Source organism: Salmo salar, chromosome 11, assembly GCF_965601325.2.
Source record: "Salmo salar chromosome 11, fSalSal1, whole genome shotgun sequence".
NCBI lineage: Eukaryota > Metazoa > Chordata > Actinopteri > Salmoniformes > Salmonidae > Salmo > Salmo salar.
The window spans coordinates 76,068,538-76,085,335 of NC_138301.1; the positions used below are offsets into that span (position 1 = coordinate 76,068,538).

The 16,798-nt window shown below is 46.5% G+C and overlaps 1 protein-coding gene across 6 annotated transcripts in view; it reads left to right on the forward strand.

Annotated features, from left to right (window-relative positions):
* The window catches only part of LOC106562832 (spectrin alpha chain, non-erythrocytic 1), a 74,648-nt gene that overhangs the window by 24,840 nt on the left and 33,010 nt on the right, over positions 1 to 16,798 (forward strand). For all 6 annotated transcript variants that reach the window (XM_014127867.3, XM_014127862.3, XM_014127864.3 and 3 more), the window contains exons 2-15: positions 6,336 to 6,575; positions 6,903 to 7,028; positions 7,699 to 7,839; positions 8,143 to 8,423; positions 8,543 to 8,842; positions 9,071 to 9,206; positions 9,346 to 9,447; positions 9,569 to 9,706; positions 9,821 to 9,931; positions 10,022 to 10,099; positions 10,254 to 10,409; positions 10,658 to 10,862; positions 11,981 to 12,162; positions 13,244 to 13,610. In XM_014127867.3, the coding sequence (XP_013983342.1) occupies positions 6,339 to 6,575; positions 6,903 to 7,028; positions 7,699 to 7,839; positions 8,143 to 8,423; positions 8,543 to 8,842; positions 9,071 to 9,206; positions 9,346 to 9,447; positions 9,569 to 9,706; positions 9,821 to 9,931; positions 10,022 to 10,099; positions 10,254 to 10,409; positions 10,658 to 10,862; positions 11,981 to 12,162; positions 13,244 to 13,610 (2,560 nt within the window). In that variant the 5' untranslated portion in view covers positions 6,336 to 6,338. The remainder of the gene's footprint in view (positions 1 to 6,335; positions 6,576 to 6,902; positions 7,029 to 7,698; positions 7,840 to 8,142; positions 8,424 to 8,542; positions 8,843 to 9,070; positions 9,207 to 9,345; positions 9,448 to 9,568; positions 9,707 to 9,820; positions 9,932 to 10,021; positions 10,100 to 10,253; positions 10,410 to 10,657; positions 10,863 to 11,980; positions 12,163 to 13,243; positions 13,611 to 16,798) is intronic.

Genomic DNA, 16,798 nt, shown 5'->3' on the forward strand with positions numbered 1-16,798 from the left:
AGATATGGACCATTTCACTCTTTCTCCTTCCATCTATTTCTCATCCCTCTTTTTCTCAGTCTGAATGGGAGCTGTGCTGGCTGTGCTCTAACAGTGGGCCTCTCATCTGGTCTAGCAGTCGTCCCCGTCCCCATTTGACTGATTGACTGTCAGTGATATTTTATCTCTGTCTCTCTGTGTGTGTTTTCCTTTGCTCATGGTGTTCACTGACAGATCAATGTTCTGTCCCTCCTTACTGAAAGTAATTAGGATTCATGTTTCACTGAATTCTGTTCATTTTCATCATATCACATTGTCTTATCCATGTCTGTTGTGAGACAACATATCTGTATCTTTAATTATGGAAGCACTTGAGAACAAGCTGGAAGTAAAATGGTTACGACAATTTATTTAGAGAATGTCTTAAGCCAGTGTATGAAAGCGGTATGAGATGGTCTATTGGAACTGGGTGAGAGACTCATGCTCACACAGTCCTGACCTGAGATGAAGGGGGCTGTGAGTTTTCTAGCTATGGTGTTCAGCTGGACTGGCCTCCTTCCACCATGGCCTGGTCAGGGTGTATCAGAGGTCACAGTGACCTGATAAGCCACAGTGTAGGTAACGCCGCCCTGAGAAAGACTCCAGGTTTAGGGCTGGGGCGACATAGAATTCATTTGAATTTACACTACCAGTCAAAAGTTTTAGAGACACCTACTCATTGAAGGGTTTTTCTTAAATAGTAAAAACCCTTAACTTTCTGAACTTTCGAGTTGTGTAGTCCACTTGTGTAGCTAGCAGGACTGACTTTGTGTTAGCTAGCCAACGTTTAATTACTTCTGCGTTATGAAAGGAACTAGACACGGACACGAATGATCCATTGGTAGTTTGTTGTAACCAAGTATTGGTCTTAACCGTGTGTTATTGGATGCTAGCATGCCAGTTAGCTACGGCGTCATAGGATACGGGTTGTAGGGTTTCACGGAAGCGGCGCAGGTCCTAATCCAGGCACTTGTCATCTCCCGTCTGGATTACTGCAACTCGCTGTTGGCGGGGCTCCCTGCCTGTGCCATTAAACCCCTACAACTCATCCAGAACGCCGCAGCCCGTCTGGTGTTCAACCTTCCCAAGTTCTCTCACGTCACCCTGCTCCTCCGCACACTCCACTGGCTTCCAGTTGAAGCTCGCATCTGCTACAAGACCATGGTGCTTGCCTACGGAGCTGTGAGGGGAACGGCATCTCCGTACCTTCAGGCTCTGATCAGTCCCTACACCCAAAGAAGGGCACTGCGTTCATCCACCTCTGGCCTGCTCGCCTCCCTACCTCTGCGGAAGCACAGTTCCCGCTCAGCCCAGTCAAAACTGTTCGCTGCTCTGGCACCCCAATGGTGGAACAAGCTCCCTCATGACGCCAGGACAGCGGAGTCAATCACCACCTTCCGGAGACACCTGAAACCCCACCTCTTTAAGGAATACCTGGGATAGGATTAAGTAATCCTTCTAACCCTCCCCCCCTACCCTCCCCCCCCCAAAAATATATAGATGTACTATTCTAAAGTGGTTGTTCCACTGGATATCATAAGGTGAATGCACCAATTTGTAAGTTGCTCTGGATAAGAATGTCTGCTAAATGATGGGTAAATGTACATTTTACATTGTAGAATAATAGTGATGACGTAAAAAAAATATGAAATAACAAAAAAGTTAACAAAAAAATCTAAATATACACTGCTCAAAAGAATAAAGGGAACACTAAAATAACACATCCTAGATCTGAATGAATGAAATAATCTTAGTAAATACTTTTTTCTTTACATAATTGAATGTGCTGACAACAAAATCACACAAATATAATCAATGGAAATCCAATTTATCAACCCATGGAGGTCTGGATTTGGGGTCGCACTCAAAATTAAAGTGGAAAACCACACTACAGGCTGATCCAACTTTGATGTAATGTCCTTTAAAACAAGTCAAAATGAGGCTCAGTAGTGTGTGTGGCCTCCACGTGCCTGTATGACCTCCCTACAACGCCTGGGCATGCTCCTGATAAGGTGGCGGATGGTCTCCTGAGGGATCTCCTCCCAGACCTGGACTAAAGCATCCGCCAACTCCTGGACAGTCTGTGGTGCAACGTGGCGTTGGTGGATGGAGCGAGACATGATGTCCCAGATGTGCTCAATTGGATTCAGGTCTGGGGAACGGGCGGGCCAGTACATAGCATCAATGCCTTCCTCTTGCAGGAACTGCTGACACACTCCAGCCACATGAGGTCTAGCATTGTCTTACATTAGGAGGAACCCAGGGCCAACCGCACCAGCATATGGTCTCACAAGGGGTCTGAGGATCTCATCTCGGTACCTAATGGCAGTCAGGCTACCTCTGGCGAGCACATGGAGGGCTGTGCGGCCCCCCAAAGAAATGCCACCCCACACCATGACTGACCCACCGCCAAACCGGTCATGCTGGAGGATGTTGCAGGCAGCAGAACGTTCTCCACGGCGTCTCAAGACTCTGTCACGTCTGTCACGTGCTCAGTGTGAACCTGCTTTCATCTGTGAAGAGCACAGGGCGCCAGTGGCGAATTTTCCAATCTTGGTGTTCTCTGGCAAATGCCAAACGTCCTGCACGGTGTTGGGCTGAAAGCACAACCCCCACCTGTGGACGTCGGGCCCTCATACCACCCTCATGGAGTCTGTTTCTGACCGTTTGAGCAGACACATGCACATTTGTGGCCTGCTGGAGGTCATTTTGCAGGGCTCTGGCCTCCTACTCCTCCTTGCACAAAGGCGGAGGTAGCGGTCCTGCTGCTGGGTTGTTGCCCTCCTACGGCCTCCTCCACGTCTCCTGATGTACTAGCCTGTCTCCTGGTAGCGCCTCCATGCTCTGGGCACTACGCTGACAGACACAGCAAACCTTCTTGCCACAGCTCGCATTGATGTGCCATCCTGGATGAGCTGCACTACCTGAGCCACTTGTGTGGGTTGTAGACTCCGTCTCATGCTACCACTAGAGTGAAAGCACCGCCAGCATTCAAAAGTGACCAAAACATCAGCCAGGAAGCATAGGAACTGAGAAGTGGTCTGTGGTCCCCACCTGCAGAACCACTCCTTTATTGGGGGTGTCTTGCTAATTGCCTATCATTTCCACCTGTTGTCTATTCCATTTGCACAACAGCATGTGAAATTTATTGTCACTCAGTGTTGCTTCCTAAGTGGACAGTTAATTTCACAGAAGTGTGATTGACTTGGAGTTACATTGTGTTGTTTAAGTGTTCCCTTTATTTTTTTGAGCAGTATATTTGAGATTCTTCAAAGTAGCCACTCTTTGCCTTGATGACAGCTTTGTACACTCTTGGCATTCTCTCAACCAGCTTCATGACATAGTCACCTGAAATGCATTTAAATTAACAGGTGTGCCTTCTTAAAAGTTCATTTGTGTTTTTTTCCCTTCTTAATGCGTTTGAGCCAATCAGTTGTGTTGTGACAAGATAGGGCTATCTTCTGTATACCAACCCTATTTGGTAAAAGACCAAGTCCATATTATGCAAAAAAGGCAGAAACGACTGTCCATCATTACTTTAAGACGTGAAGGTCAGACAATCCAGAAAATGTCAAGAACTTTGAAAGTTTCTTCAAGTGCAGTCGCAAAAAGCATCAAGCGCTATGATGAAATTGGCTCTCATGAGGACTGCCACAGGAAAGGAAGACCCAGAGTTACCTCTGCTGCAGAGGATAAGTTCATTAGAGTTGCCAGCCTCAGAAATTGCAGCCCAAATAAATGTTTCGCAGAGTTCAAGTAACAGACACATCTCAACGTCAACTGTTCAGAGGAGAATCAGGCCTTCATGGTTGAATTACTGCAAAGAAACCACTACTAAAGGACATCAATAAGAAGAGACTTGCTTGAGCCAAGAAACACGAGCAATGGACATTAGACCAGTGGAAATCTGTCCTTTGGTCCAAATGTAAGATTTTAGGTTCCAACCGCCGTGTCTTTGTTAGACACAGAGAAGGTGAATGGATAATCTCCGCATGTGTGGTTCCCACTGTGAAGCATGGAGGAGGAGGTGTGGGGGTGCTTTGCTGGTGACACTGTCAGTGATTTATTTAGAATTCAAGGCACACTTAACCAGCATGGCTACCACCACATTCTGCAGCAATACGCCATCCCGTCTGCTTTGGGCTTAGTGGGACTATCATTTATTTTTCACAAGACAATGACCCAACACACCTCCAGGCTGTGTAAGGGCTATTTGACCAAGAAGGAGAGTGATGTAGTGCTGCATCAGATGGCATGGCATCCACAATCACCTGACTTCAACCCAATTGAGATGGGTTGAATGAGTTGAACCGCAGAGTGAAGGAATAACAGATGCAAATGCTCAGCATATGTGGGAACTTCTTCAAGACTGTTGGAAAAGCCTTCCAGGTGACTGTCATGAAGCTGGTTGAGAGAATGCCAAGAGTGTGCAAAGCTGTCAAGGCAAAGGGTGGCTACTTAAAATAACTTTTTTGTTGTTTATTACATGATTCCATGTGTTATTTCATAGTTTTGATGTCTTCGCTATTATTCTACAATGTAGAAAAATGGTTTAAAAAAAAAAAAAAAAAAGACCTTGAATGAGAAGGTGTGTCTAAACTTTTGACTGGTACTCTATATTTTTGGGTGAAAATCCTACAGTCGTTCTCATGGTTGGAGGCCTCACGTGCTAAAACAAAATGTTGTCTATTTAAAATATTCAGTGATGGAAAATGGTCCAACTTGCCATTTTGAATGCAATGTAGCTGATACAGTTCACTGTTACATCAGCCTCAAAGGCCTAAATCGTTGGATGGTAATTCAGGAATTTGTGGTGTTACACACACTCCTTAAATAGCACCACATGTGTAGCCCACGCCCCACATTCCCATTAATGTGTGAGAGGAAGCACTTGGGGTATGCCTGCCTTGCAGTGACTGAGTAACAGCCACCCAGAGTGTGGTCCTCTAACAGCTATCCAGGCTGGGGGACAAGAATACAGGGTGGGTGACACTGACCCTGTCTGTTGACCTCACCCTACTCATCTCCCTACAGGCCTCCACCCTCCCCTGGTGTATGGTTGGATGGGTGGGGTTTGAGGGGGGTGAGGGCCACTGTGTGGGCTGACAGACGCAGTCCTATTGTGCATGGGGGCCTGGTTACTGTTTGTTCAGAGCTGTGTGGAATTTCTGCCTATTTCCCCTCCCCCCATGACATTCTTGTCATCTTAGCTGCTTGACTGGAGAGGAGCTGGCTACTTCACTGGGGAGTTTTTGTCAATTCATAGCATAGAACCTTGTCTGGTTCTCTTCCACAAAGTTACGTGGCATTTCCTCTAGATCCGTTCTTGTGTGGTGAGTAGCGATCCATAAAGTGCTGCACTGTGTTCAAATGCCCCCAGGGAAAGAGAAAAGAATGAACTGCACTGTGTGATATTTGGAACTGCTTTTGGAAGTCCTCCACAGGTATTGTATTTCTACGAGCTCTTGTGTTTTTAAAAGCCTAAACATGAGAGAAATCGGATGACGGGAAAGTAGAAATACTCAATGTGGGCCTCCTGAGTGAGATCCTGGTACGGGTCCAGGCTCTGTTGCAGCCGGCCGCGACCGGGAGACCCATGGGGCGGCGTACAATTGTCCCAGCGTCGTCCGGATTAGGGGAGGGTTTGGCTGGCAGGGATGTTCTTGTCCCATCGCGCTCTAGTGACTCCTGTGGCGGGCCGGGCATAGTGCATGCTGACACGGTCGCCAGTGTTTCCTCCGACACATTGGTGCGGCTGGCTTCCGGGTTAAGCGGGCGTTGTGTCAAGAAGCAGGCTGGGTTGAGTTTCTGAGGGCGCACGGCTCTCGACCTTCGCCTCTCCTGAGTCCGTATGAGAGTTGCAGAGATGGGACAAGACTGTAACTACCACTTGGATACCACAAAATTGGGGAGAAAAAGGGGTAAATAAAATAAGTAATACTCAATGTGATCATGCTAGCGTAACCATGGCAGGCTCAGTTGGACCATTTTATTTTTGTTCTATTCAAAGGGATGGACAAATGGTAGCAGCCATCTTGTTCATACACTCATGCATTTGCCAGCAGCCATCTTAACATTCTCATCCACTCATCCCAATTGTAGGAACTATTAATGTTGACAACTAGAAAACATAAGTTGCAGCTGAAACACTGTTGCAAATGAAAGTAGTATTAATGATTAGCCTACAACGGAAATATAATTACTACAACAGGCATAGCCAATCAGTAATTCTATTTTCTATGGGAACATTGGGCTACTCCTGTAATATTATAAAAAGTTCTAAATCCTAATTTCCCCCTGTATTTTTGTGTTATCAGAGAATGGATACCAGTGGGGTGAAAGTGCTGGAGTCTGCCGATGACATCCAGGAGCGCCGGCAGCAGGTGTTGGACCGCTACCGGCGCTTCAAGGAGCTGTCGGGTGTGCGCCGGCAGAAGCTGGAGGACTCGTACCGTTTCCAGTTCTTTCGCCGCGATGCCGATGAGCTGGAGAAGTGGATCCAGGAGAAGCTGCAGATCGCCTCCGATGAGAACTACAAGGACCCTACCAACCTCCAGGTCAGTGCAGACGGATAGGAAGCCAGTTGAGGCTAATAAAATAAATTATGACTTGGGTGGAGCTGTAAGCTGGGCATAGAAAAAAAGGGAATACTGAAGTAAAGATCCTGATTTCATTGACCTTTTATGATGCACAAGCCACTTGTTGTGAATTTACTGGCTTTAAGGCTTGCCAGTAGCCATTCAAAATGAAACAGCGTGGCCATAAAACCACACACACAGAATTATCAGTACGTCATAAAACCCTCTTTGCTGTGACCCTTGGCCAGGTATGTCTGTCCTGTCCACTAGTCTTTGTGCCACGCTAACATGCCTCCTCCCCCACAGGGCAAGCTCCAGAAACACCAGGCCTTCGAGGCAGAGGTGCAGGCCAACGCTGGGGCCATCATCAAGCTTGACGAGACTGGCAACCTCATGATCTACGAGGGTCACTTTGCCTCTGAAACCATCCGTGTAAGACACACATACACACAGTCCGCTGAGCTATATGCTTAACCAAGATGGAACTACACAATCTACCCTTTTTAACCCCGATCATGTCTGGTTCAGTCCTTCACGCCCTACCGGACTTTCTAGAGACCCATAGTCTCAAGTTTCAATATGGCGGAGTATATAAAAGTAGGTGCTTGAGTGCTGTCGACCTCCTGGCTCTTCTGTTTCTCTCACTTTTAGGTTCCACCCCACTTCTGTCAGATCCAGTGTTCTGTTTGTTGTGTGGTTATGCGATAGTTAAGAATACTTCATGAAAAGTGCATGATTTGTGTGACTAAAAGGAACATTTTGTTCCGTTGATAAGCATTTATCTTGGTCTCAAACTACAACCTCAGCAAGTACTGGGCCCATATTCATAAAGCGTCTCAAGAGTAGGAGTGCTGATTTAGGATCAGTTTGAACTTTTGGATCATATTGAACAAGATCACATGGACATGGCGGCCTGATCCTAGGTCAGCACTCCTTCCGTGAGATGCGTTATGAATACAGGCCCTGATTTCCCATAATGAATAAGGTTATATTGACAGAGGGGACCTGATCCTAGATCAGCACGCCTACTCTGAGAGGCTGATTATTGGTCTTGGATCAGCTTCCATTCGTGGTGCAAATTGTCTCCCTTTCTGCCCAACAGACTCGTCTGGAGGAGCTGCACCGTCTTTGGGACCTGCTGCTGCAGAAGACCAAGGAGAAAGGTGTTCATCTGCTGCAGGCCCAGAAGCTGGTGCAGTACCTGCGCGAGTGTGAGGATGCCCTGGACTGGATTAGTGACAAGGTCAGTGTCTCAACCTGTAGTCACACACACACACGCACACACGCGCGCGCGCGCGCACACACACACACACACACACACACACACACACACACATACACACACACACATATCTACTGGAGGCCATGGCCTTAACCATGTCTACAGGACCCTAATAGACAACATGGCCTTACCCTAAATCATGTCCAACAGGAGACCATTGCCATAGGACCCTAAAGACAACCTATCCTAAACATTAGCATCCCTAAACCATGTGTACAGGATCCTACTAGATAACCTATCCTAATCCAAAGCCGTGTTTAACAGGAGGCCATGGCCACCTCAGAGGAGCTGGGCCAGGACTTGGAGCATGTGGAGGTGCTCCAGAAGAAGTTTGAGGAGTTTCAGACGGACCTGGCAGCTCACGAGGAGCGTGTGAACGAAGTGAACCAGCTAGCGGGCAAGCTGATCCAGGAGTCTCACCCCGAGGCGGAGCTCATCGTCCGTAAGCAGGAGGAGGTGAACGCTGCCTGGCAGAGGCTCAAGGGCCTGGCGCAGCAGAGGCAGGGCAGGCTGTTTGGAGCCGCCGAGGTGCAGCGCTTCAACAGGTATGTCCAGGACGGACTGTTTTGGAGTGTGGGTGGCTGTGATAGAGAAGCCACAAAAGACCTGAGAGAATCAAGAAATTTAGACTTCTGACTGGGTGTATATGTTATGTGGCCTCCAGGGATGTGGACGAGACCATCAGCTGGATCAAGGAGAAGGAGCAGCTCATGGCGTCCGATGACTTTGGCCGGGACCTGGCCAGCGTTCAGGCCCTGCTGCGCAAGCACGAGGGCCTGGAGAGAGACCTGGCTGCCCTGGAGGACAAGGTCAACACTTTGGGGGGAGAGGCTGAACGTCTGCAGCAGACCCACCCCCAGAACGCTTCCCAGATCCACCTGAAGAGGGACGAGCTCATCACCAACTGGGAGCAGATCCGCACGCTGGCCGCTGAGCGTCACGCCCACCTCAACGACTCCTACAGGTTGTTACCACGCTGGCTGCCCTAACAGCGAACACTGTAGCTTTACTGTGTCAACACCGTAATGTTACTATGTCACTACCATACCGTTATTGTAACACCACTGTACTCAACACAGCGACCACCCAACAATAGCATGGTCAAACAACTCCTATACCAGCCATTTGGGCCCTGTTTAGTTGAAAGTATGTAGAACCCTCTCTGACTGTCTGTGTGTTTGGCCCCCTGCAGGCTGCAGCGCTACACTGCAGACTTCCGTGACCTGACCAGCTGGGTGACGGAGATGAAGGCCCTGATCAACGCTGACGAGCTGGCCAACGACGTGGCCGGAGCCGAGGCTCTCCTCGACCGCCACCAGGAGCACAAGGTACAGAAACACACTGAAATTAATTAACTTTATTTTAGCAGTTGAAAAGTACATTTTCTCAGATCTTCAATCGGTGATGCTCGTTTTTCCTCCAATGTTGCTGATGTTTACTGTGTGTGTGTGTGTGTGTGGTCCTTAGGGTGAGATTGATGCCCATGAGGACAGCTTCAAAGCCACGGACGAAGCCGGTCAGGCCCTGCTCAACACCGGACACTACGCGTTAGAGGAGGTCAAGGAGAAGGTAGGACTGGTCTTTCTTTCTCCCGTTGTTTCTGTCCTTGGTTTTGGCTTCATAACTTTTAACATGGATTTCCACACAGATTCATTGATCCTCCTTTTACCTTGTTTATTTTTATGTGTAGCTGGGTGTCCTGACTGAAGAGAAGGAGTCTCTGCTGGAGCTGTGGGAGGTGCGTAGGCAGCAGTACGAGCAGTGCATGGACCTGCAGCTCTTCTACAGGGACACAGAGCAGGTCGACAACTGGATGAGCAAGCAAGAGGTATATCCATCCACACACAATAATAATAAACAATATACTCACCCAAAAATTATTCTCCAAAATGGTGGGGTGTGTGATCCTAATAAGTAAGTATGCTTTTTTGTGTATGTCCAGGCTTTCCTTCTGAACGAGGACCTTGGTGACTCTCTTGACAGCGTGGAGGCCTTGCTTAAGAAACACGAGGACTTTGAGAAGTCCCTCAGCGCTCAGGAGGAGAAGATCACTGTGAGTACCTGTCCTAGCCATAACCATAGATCTAGAATTCGCTTTCATTCCTCAAATCTTAAACTTAACCACTGACCTCTTTCTCTTTAGGCCCTGGATGAATTTGCCACCAAACTGATCCAGAACAACCACTATGCCAAGGAGGATGTTGCTACTCGTAGAGATGCTGTAAGTACAGAGAGGAAACATTCTGCACATACACATGAATACGATAAGGACCGGAATGTGTCCTATGTTTGCAGCACTTTGAACTCTATCTGTTTATATAATATTCTGGGTGTTGTGTATAAAATGTCATCCCTATCTGTGTTTCCTCCTGTAGCTGCTGAGCCGCCGCAACGCCCTGCACGAGCGTGCTCAGTCACGCCGCGCCGCTCTGGAGGACTCCTTCCACCTGCAGCAGTTCTTCCGTGACTCGGACGAACTCAAGAGCTGGATCAATGAGAAGATGAAGACGGCCACCGACGAAGCCTACAAGGTACGGTTGGAACCAGTGTTTCTTAGCTAGCTACTTTAGCTATCTACTTTATAGTGGTATACTTTAGCTAGTTAGCTAGCTACTTTATAATGGGGTTTCAATGCTCAACATGGCTTTCTCCTAGACTGCTACGAGATCCCATTAGGATGCAGTACCACAGTGAACCACACAGATTCTTATTCACAGTACTCTGGCCTAATAGCAACACGTTCCTTACACCATCTCTCTGCTCTCTCTGTTGTCCCCAGGACCCGTCAAACCTGCAGGGCAAGGTCCAGAAGCACCAGGCCTTCGAGGCGGAGCTGTCAGCCAACCAGAGCCGCATCGATGCTCTGCAGAAGTCTGGCCAGGAGCTCCTAGATGGGAAGCACTACGCCGCCGACGAGGTGTCTGTACGCATGGACGAGGTCAGCTCCCAGTGGAAGAAGCTGCTGGAGGCCACCGAACTCAAAGGTGAGACAACGAGAGTGGAGGAGAGATGAAATTCGGATGAAGTGTGTGGCTATTATTATAGCGATCGCCATTTTGTGTTTCCCTCAAGTGGATGTAGTACAAAATGGCGGCAATGCTAGTGAATAGATGTGGTAAAAAGGTCAATGGAACGCAGATCGTGGAGGATATATGAAGGACGCCAGATTGGTGCACATTCAACAAGTCTGATCTAACAAAGTGGTTATTCGTCAAATCCATCGTAATTGATGCCTTGTAACTCGCCCACAATGTGGTTACTAAAATCAGGTTTGGATATATTTGGCTGGTTTTTCTGCGTAACATTTTAGAAGTAGTCACTTTTCAGGTTTAGAAGAAGTGACTGCTAAATGCTAACACTCGTTCGTATAAGCTGGTAGCATAGGTAGCTAAGCTCTTAAGAGTGTTCGGCCAGTAACCGAAAGTTTGCTGGTTCGAATCCCCGAGCTGGCAAGGTGGAAAAATCTGCCATTCTTCCCTTGAGCAAGGCAGTTAACCTCCATTAACAACTGCTCCCCGGGTGCCGGTGACGTGGATGTTGATTAAGGCAGCCCCCCGCACCTCTCTGTTTCAGAGCGGTTGGGTTAAATGCAGAAGACCCATTTTTGGTTGAATGCATTCAGTTGTGCGACTGACTAGGTATCCCTCTTTCCCATAGCTAGCTTAGAGAAATCGGTGGTGGTAAGTCGCTTTTAACTAATGCAGTTGATTGGTGACGATGGCATGAACATGTATTGGGGTTGACATCCATACAAGCATATTACTCCAATTGTTACCTCATAGTGTGAAATACACATATTAACAATAGCCTATATGTAGGCAACATTTTCTGGGGGGCAATGAGGAGATTTGGGATCTTTCCCACACGCATTTACATTATTTTGGACGAGTTTCATTGAATTGTACCGCATCTATTGGAGAGTAACGTTTCAAAGTGAAGGGGCTTTTGTTATCTTGTAATGTGACTAGCTGTTAGTTACTAGACAAGGTCATTTTGGCGCCCCAAGATTTGAAACTGAACCTTTTTTTAAGGAGGAAGGGTATTTCTATCTTAATTTCAACCACTCCTAAACCTCTCCTCACCATGCTCTCCTCTCCCCCAGGCATCAAGCTGCGCGAGGCCAACCAGCAGCAGCAGTTCAACAGAAACGTGGAGGACATTGAGCTGTGGCTGTATGAGGTCGAGGGCCACCTGGCTTCAGATGACTACGGCAAGGATCTGACCAGCGTCCAGAACCTGCAGAAGAAGCATGCCCTGCTGGAGGCTGACGTGGCTGCCCACCAGGTAAAGGGCTTGTTTGACATTGCAGTCGACAGTGCAGGCAACTGCTGACTGATCTACAAGTCGCCTTGCATCATATATAACTACTTATTATCATTTGTAGGTCAGTAAGTCACCATTTACCCACAATGCACCACGGTTTTGATCTGCTCGAATGCGCTCAGTGACTTCCATATCACTACAAGATAACTGACTGACAGCTACCATGTAACTGAAGAACAACATCACCAGTAGCCTCCAGGTCAGATGTTTTCAGACCCAAAAAGTTAACTACTTAGACACTGTTGCATTTACCTCTGGGACCAGCTGCTAGACAGTGTATCTCCTCATAAGAATCCCATCCATGCCTGGTGTTTTCAAGCGACAGCTGATCTGTGTGTCTTTGATTGACACGCACAAATAAACTCAGATTCTATGCATGGGAGCTGCCACTCCAAGTAGCCTCCATAGCCTGGTTGCAGTGACATCATTATGGTCTATAATATTCAGGCATTCAAATAGTTGTGTTGACTTATGCGGTCTGGCTGCGCACAAGGTAAGACTGGCTGACTGACTTAAGGCGTTGGCATGATTTGGTTCAGCTGACACCTAGCCAAACTCGGCTAGGCGGACTGAACTAGTGTGCTCGCAAACTCCCTTAAAATTACCTTCCCTTTAAAAACAAGAAAAGGTGTCAATAGTACTGTTTCTTCGTCTTGAGACGCCGCAGCGTCTCATTCATTGACGTGTTTGGAGAGGAGATCTTTCTCACAATTTTACAGCTATGATGGTGTAGTATTTCTCAATTGAAAACATTTGCATGAGAACGATTAGTCTATCGTTGAATGTCAACACACTTCATTGAAGTATCCCTACTGTTAACCAATCACCGACGAAGGGATGTAGACTTCTGCTACATACTTCGGCATCCCTCAAGAAAAAAATGTAGTGTGCAAGAACAGCCGAGAAAACCCTTGCCGAAGACCAAAACGAACAAAAAGGCCACAATGTGTCATAATATATGCATGAACTGTTTCAGATCGGAAGCCTTTACTGCCACCAGGTAGTTAGTTGGCTGACTGACTGACTTTCCCTCTCTCTCCAGGACCGCATCGATGGCATCACCATTCAGGCGCGTCAGTTCCAGGAAGCCGGTCACTTTGACGGCGACAACATCAAGCGCAAGCAGGAGGCGCTGGTGGCGCGCTACGATGCCCTCCGCGACCCCATGGCCGCCCGCAAGCAGAAGCTGTCAGACTCCCTGCGGCTGCAGCAGCTCTTCAGGGACGTGGAGGACGAGGAGACCTGGGTCCGGGAGAAGGAGCCCATCGCCGCCTCTACCAACCGGGGAAAAGACCTGATCGGCGTCCAGAACTTGCTGAAGAAGCACCAGGCCCTGCAGGCGGAGATCGCCGGCCATGAGCCCCGCATCAAGGCCGTCACCCAGAAAGGAGAGGCTATGGTGGAGGAAGGTGAGTTGTTTCAAACAAACGTGCATAGGCCCTACTGTCACCTTTTTTCAACTGTTCACCTTTTCACGATCTAGCAGGTTTGGGTCAATTTCAATTCAGTTATTTATAGTTTACTTCCTGAATTGACTGAATTGAAATGAATTGTCCAAACCCTTTCACCATGATGCCAATGGTGACTTTAAAACAGTTAGCGTTTAATGGCTGTGATAGGAGAAAACAGGATGGTTCAACAACATTGTAGTTATTCCACAATACTAACCTAATTGACAGAGTGAAAAGAAGGAAGCCTGTCCAAAGAAATGTATCCTGTTTGCAACAAGGCACTAAAGTAATACAGCCAAACATTTGTTAGGTTTGGGGAAAATACAAAACATTACTGAGTACCACTGTTCATATTTGTAAGCATAGTGGTGGCAGTATAATGTTATGGGTATGCTTGTAATTGTTAAGGACTGAGGAGTTTTTCAGGATAAAAAAGAAACTGAACAGAACAAAGCACTGGCAAAATCCTGGAGGAGAACCTGGTTCAGTCTGCTTTCATGGAGACACTGGGAGATGAATTCGCCTTTTAGCAGGACAAAAACCTAAAACACAAGGGCAAATCTACACTGGAGTTGCTTACCCAGAAGACAGTGAATGTTCCTGAGTGACCGAGTTACAGTTTTGACTTAAATCTGCTTGAAAATCTATGGCAAGCAGTGGCGATTTTAGCATGTAAATCTTTTTTTTTTTAGATGCATGCCACTAAACAATACATTAATTGCACTATAACGGTGACATACGGTGCCCACAAAATGTTAAGGCCTACATGAAGCTGTCCCAACAGCAGAGCTTTCTTTTCAGCACCATGCAGTGAATCCTTACCACTGCTACACCTGGCTATCAGCGGAGCCTTTCATTCAACCTCATTTATTGCCTTTAAAAAAACATAGCTTATGCCTGACTTACTTAAACAAATGTGGTTTCTACTGACAATTGAGATGTACAAGCTATGGCATAAGAAGACAATGACTGGAAAAGAGGGAGTCCCTTATTTCGATTAAGACATTAATGAGCGTGCTAGGACAAACAGTCTATATAACTACAGTACTAGTCAAAAGTTTGGACACACCTACTCATTAATTTTATTTTTTCTATATATATATATATATATATATATATATATAGTGAAGACATCTAAACTATGAAATAATAACCAAAAAATTGTTAAACAAATCAAAATATATTTTAGATTCTTCAAATTAGCCACCCTTTGCATTGACGACAGCTTTGCTCACTCTTCGCATTTTCTCAACCAGCTTCATGAGGTAGTCACCTGGAATGCCTTTCAATTAGCAGTTGTGCCTTGTTAAGTTAATTTGTGATATTTCTTTCCTTCATGTGTTTGAGCCAATCAGTTGTGTTGTGACAAGGTAGGGGTGGTATACAGAAGATAGCCCTATTTGGTAAAAGACCAAGTCCATATAATGTCAAGAAAAGCTCAAAAAGGCAGAAACGACAGTCCATCAATACTTTAAGACATGAAGGTCAGTCAATCTGGAAAATGTCAAGAACTTTGAAGGTTTCTTCAAGTGCAGTCACAAAAAGCATCAAACGCTATGATGAAATTGGCTCTCATGAGGACTGCCACAGGAAAGGAAGACCCAGAGTTACCTCTGCTGCAGAGGACTCTAAGTTCAAAGTTCAACTCTAAGTTCATTAGAGTTGCCAGCCTCAGAAATTGCAGCCCAAAAAAATGCTTCAGAGTTCAAGTAACAGACACATCTCAACATCAACTGTTCAGAGGAGACTGCGTGAATCAGGCCTTCATGGTCGAATTGCTGCAAAGAAACCACTACTAAAGGACACCAACAAGACGAGACTTGCTTGGGCCAAGAAACACGATCAGTAGACATTAGACCAGTGGAAATCTGTCCTTTTGGTCTGATGAGAACAAATTTTGAGATTTTTGGTTCCAACCGCTGTGTCTTTGTGAGACGCAGAGAAGGTGAACGGATTATCTCCGCATGTGTGGTTCCCACCGTGAAGCATGGAGGAGGAGGAGGTGTGGGGGTGCTTTGCTGGTGACACTTACTTTTTTATTTAGAATTCTAGGCACACTTAACCAGCTCTGGCTACCACAGCATTTTTCAGCGACACGTCATCCCGTCTGATTTGGGCTTAGTCCCACTATCATTTGTTTTTCAACAGGACAATGACCCAACACACCTCCAGGCTGTGTAAGGGCTATTTGACCGAGAAGGAGAGTGATGGAGTGCTGCATCAGATGGCATGGCATCCACAATCACCTGACCTCAACCCAATTGAGATGGTTTGGGATGAGTTGGACCGCAGAGTGAAGGGAAAGTAGCCAACAAGTGCTCAGCATATGTGGTAACTCCTTCAAGACTGTTGGAAAAGCATTCCAGGTGAAGCTGGTTGAGAGAATGCCAAGAGTGTGCAAAGCTGTCAAGGCCAAGGGTGGCTACTTTGAAGAACCTATTTTGATTTATTTAACACTTTTTTTGGTTACTACATGATCCCATGTGTGTTATTTCATAGTGTTGATGTCTTCACTATTATTCTACAATGTAGGAAATAGTACAAATAAAGAAAAACCCTTGAATGAGTAGGTGTCCAAACTTTTGACTGGTACTGTATTTGTTGAGCACTTTTGAAATGTACAGCGACAGAATTCAGAACGTGCCGTTTTTACAGTATTCTCCCATACAACTGTAGGATAAATAAAGGGGCCATATAACCAGACAATGAAAGCTCTTACAATATTCAATGATTTCTCTAAAACAGGCTATAGGCTACATGTGCACCACCAAGTCAGAACAGAAGTCTAAGTTTTGAGGGGGAGAGGGACCAAACCCTAATAGGGAGGCACATGGGCAACTAACAGCTTACTACACAACATGCCGTTAGTATTACTTTCTTAGCTACAGTATACATATCTCCCTGGCATATTACATCATTTATGCAGCACCATACAATACATTTTTGGACTCCCCTTGTTGTGCTGTGCTCACTTGAACAGGAAGGTGGCGTGGTGGTCCTTCGTGGGCACATTTTGTCATCATGGTCTGGCATTCTCAGGATTTATGCTGCTTTCAAGACAACTGAGAACTCAGGGGAAAAAAACAAGGTTGAATCATGACGTCAGTGATCTTCAGGTCGGATCTATAGAAAGAGGCCCGGGTTTC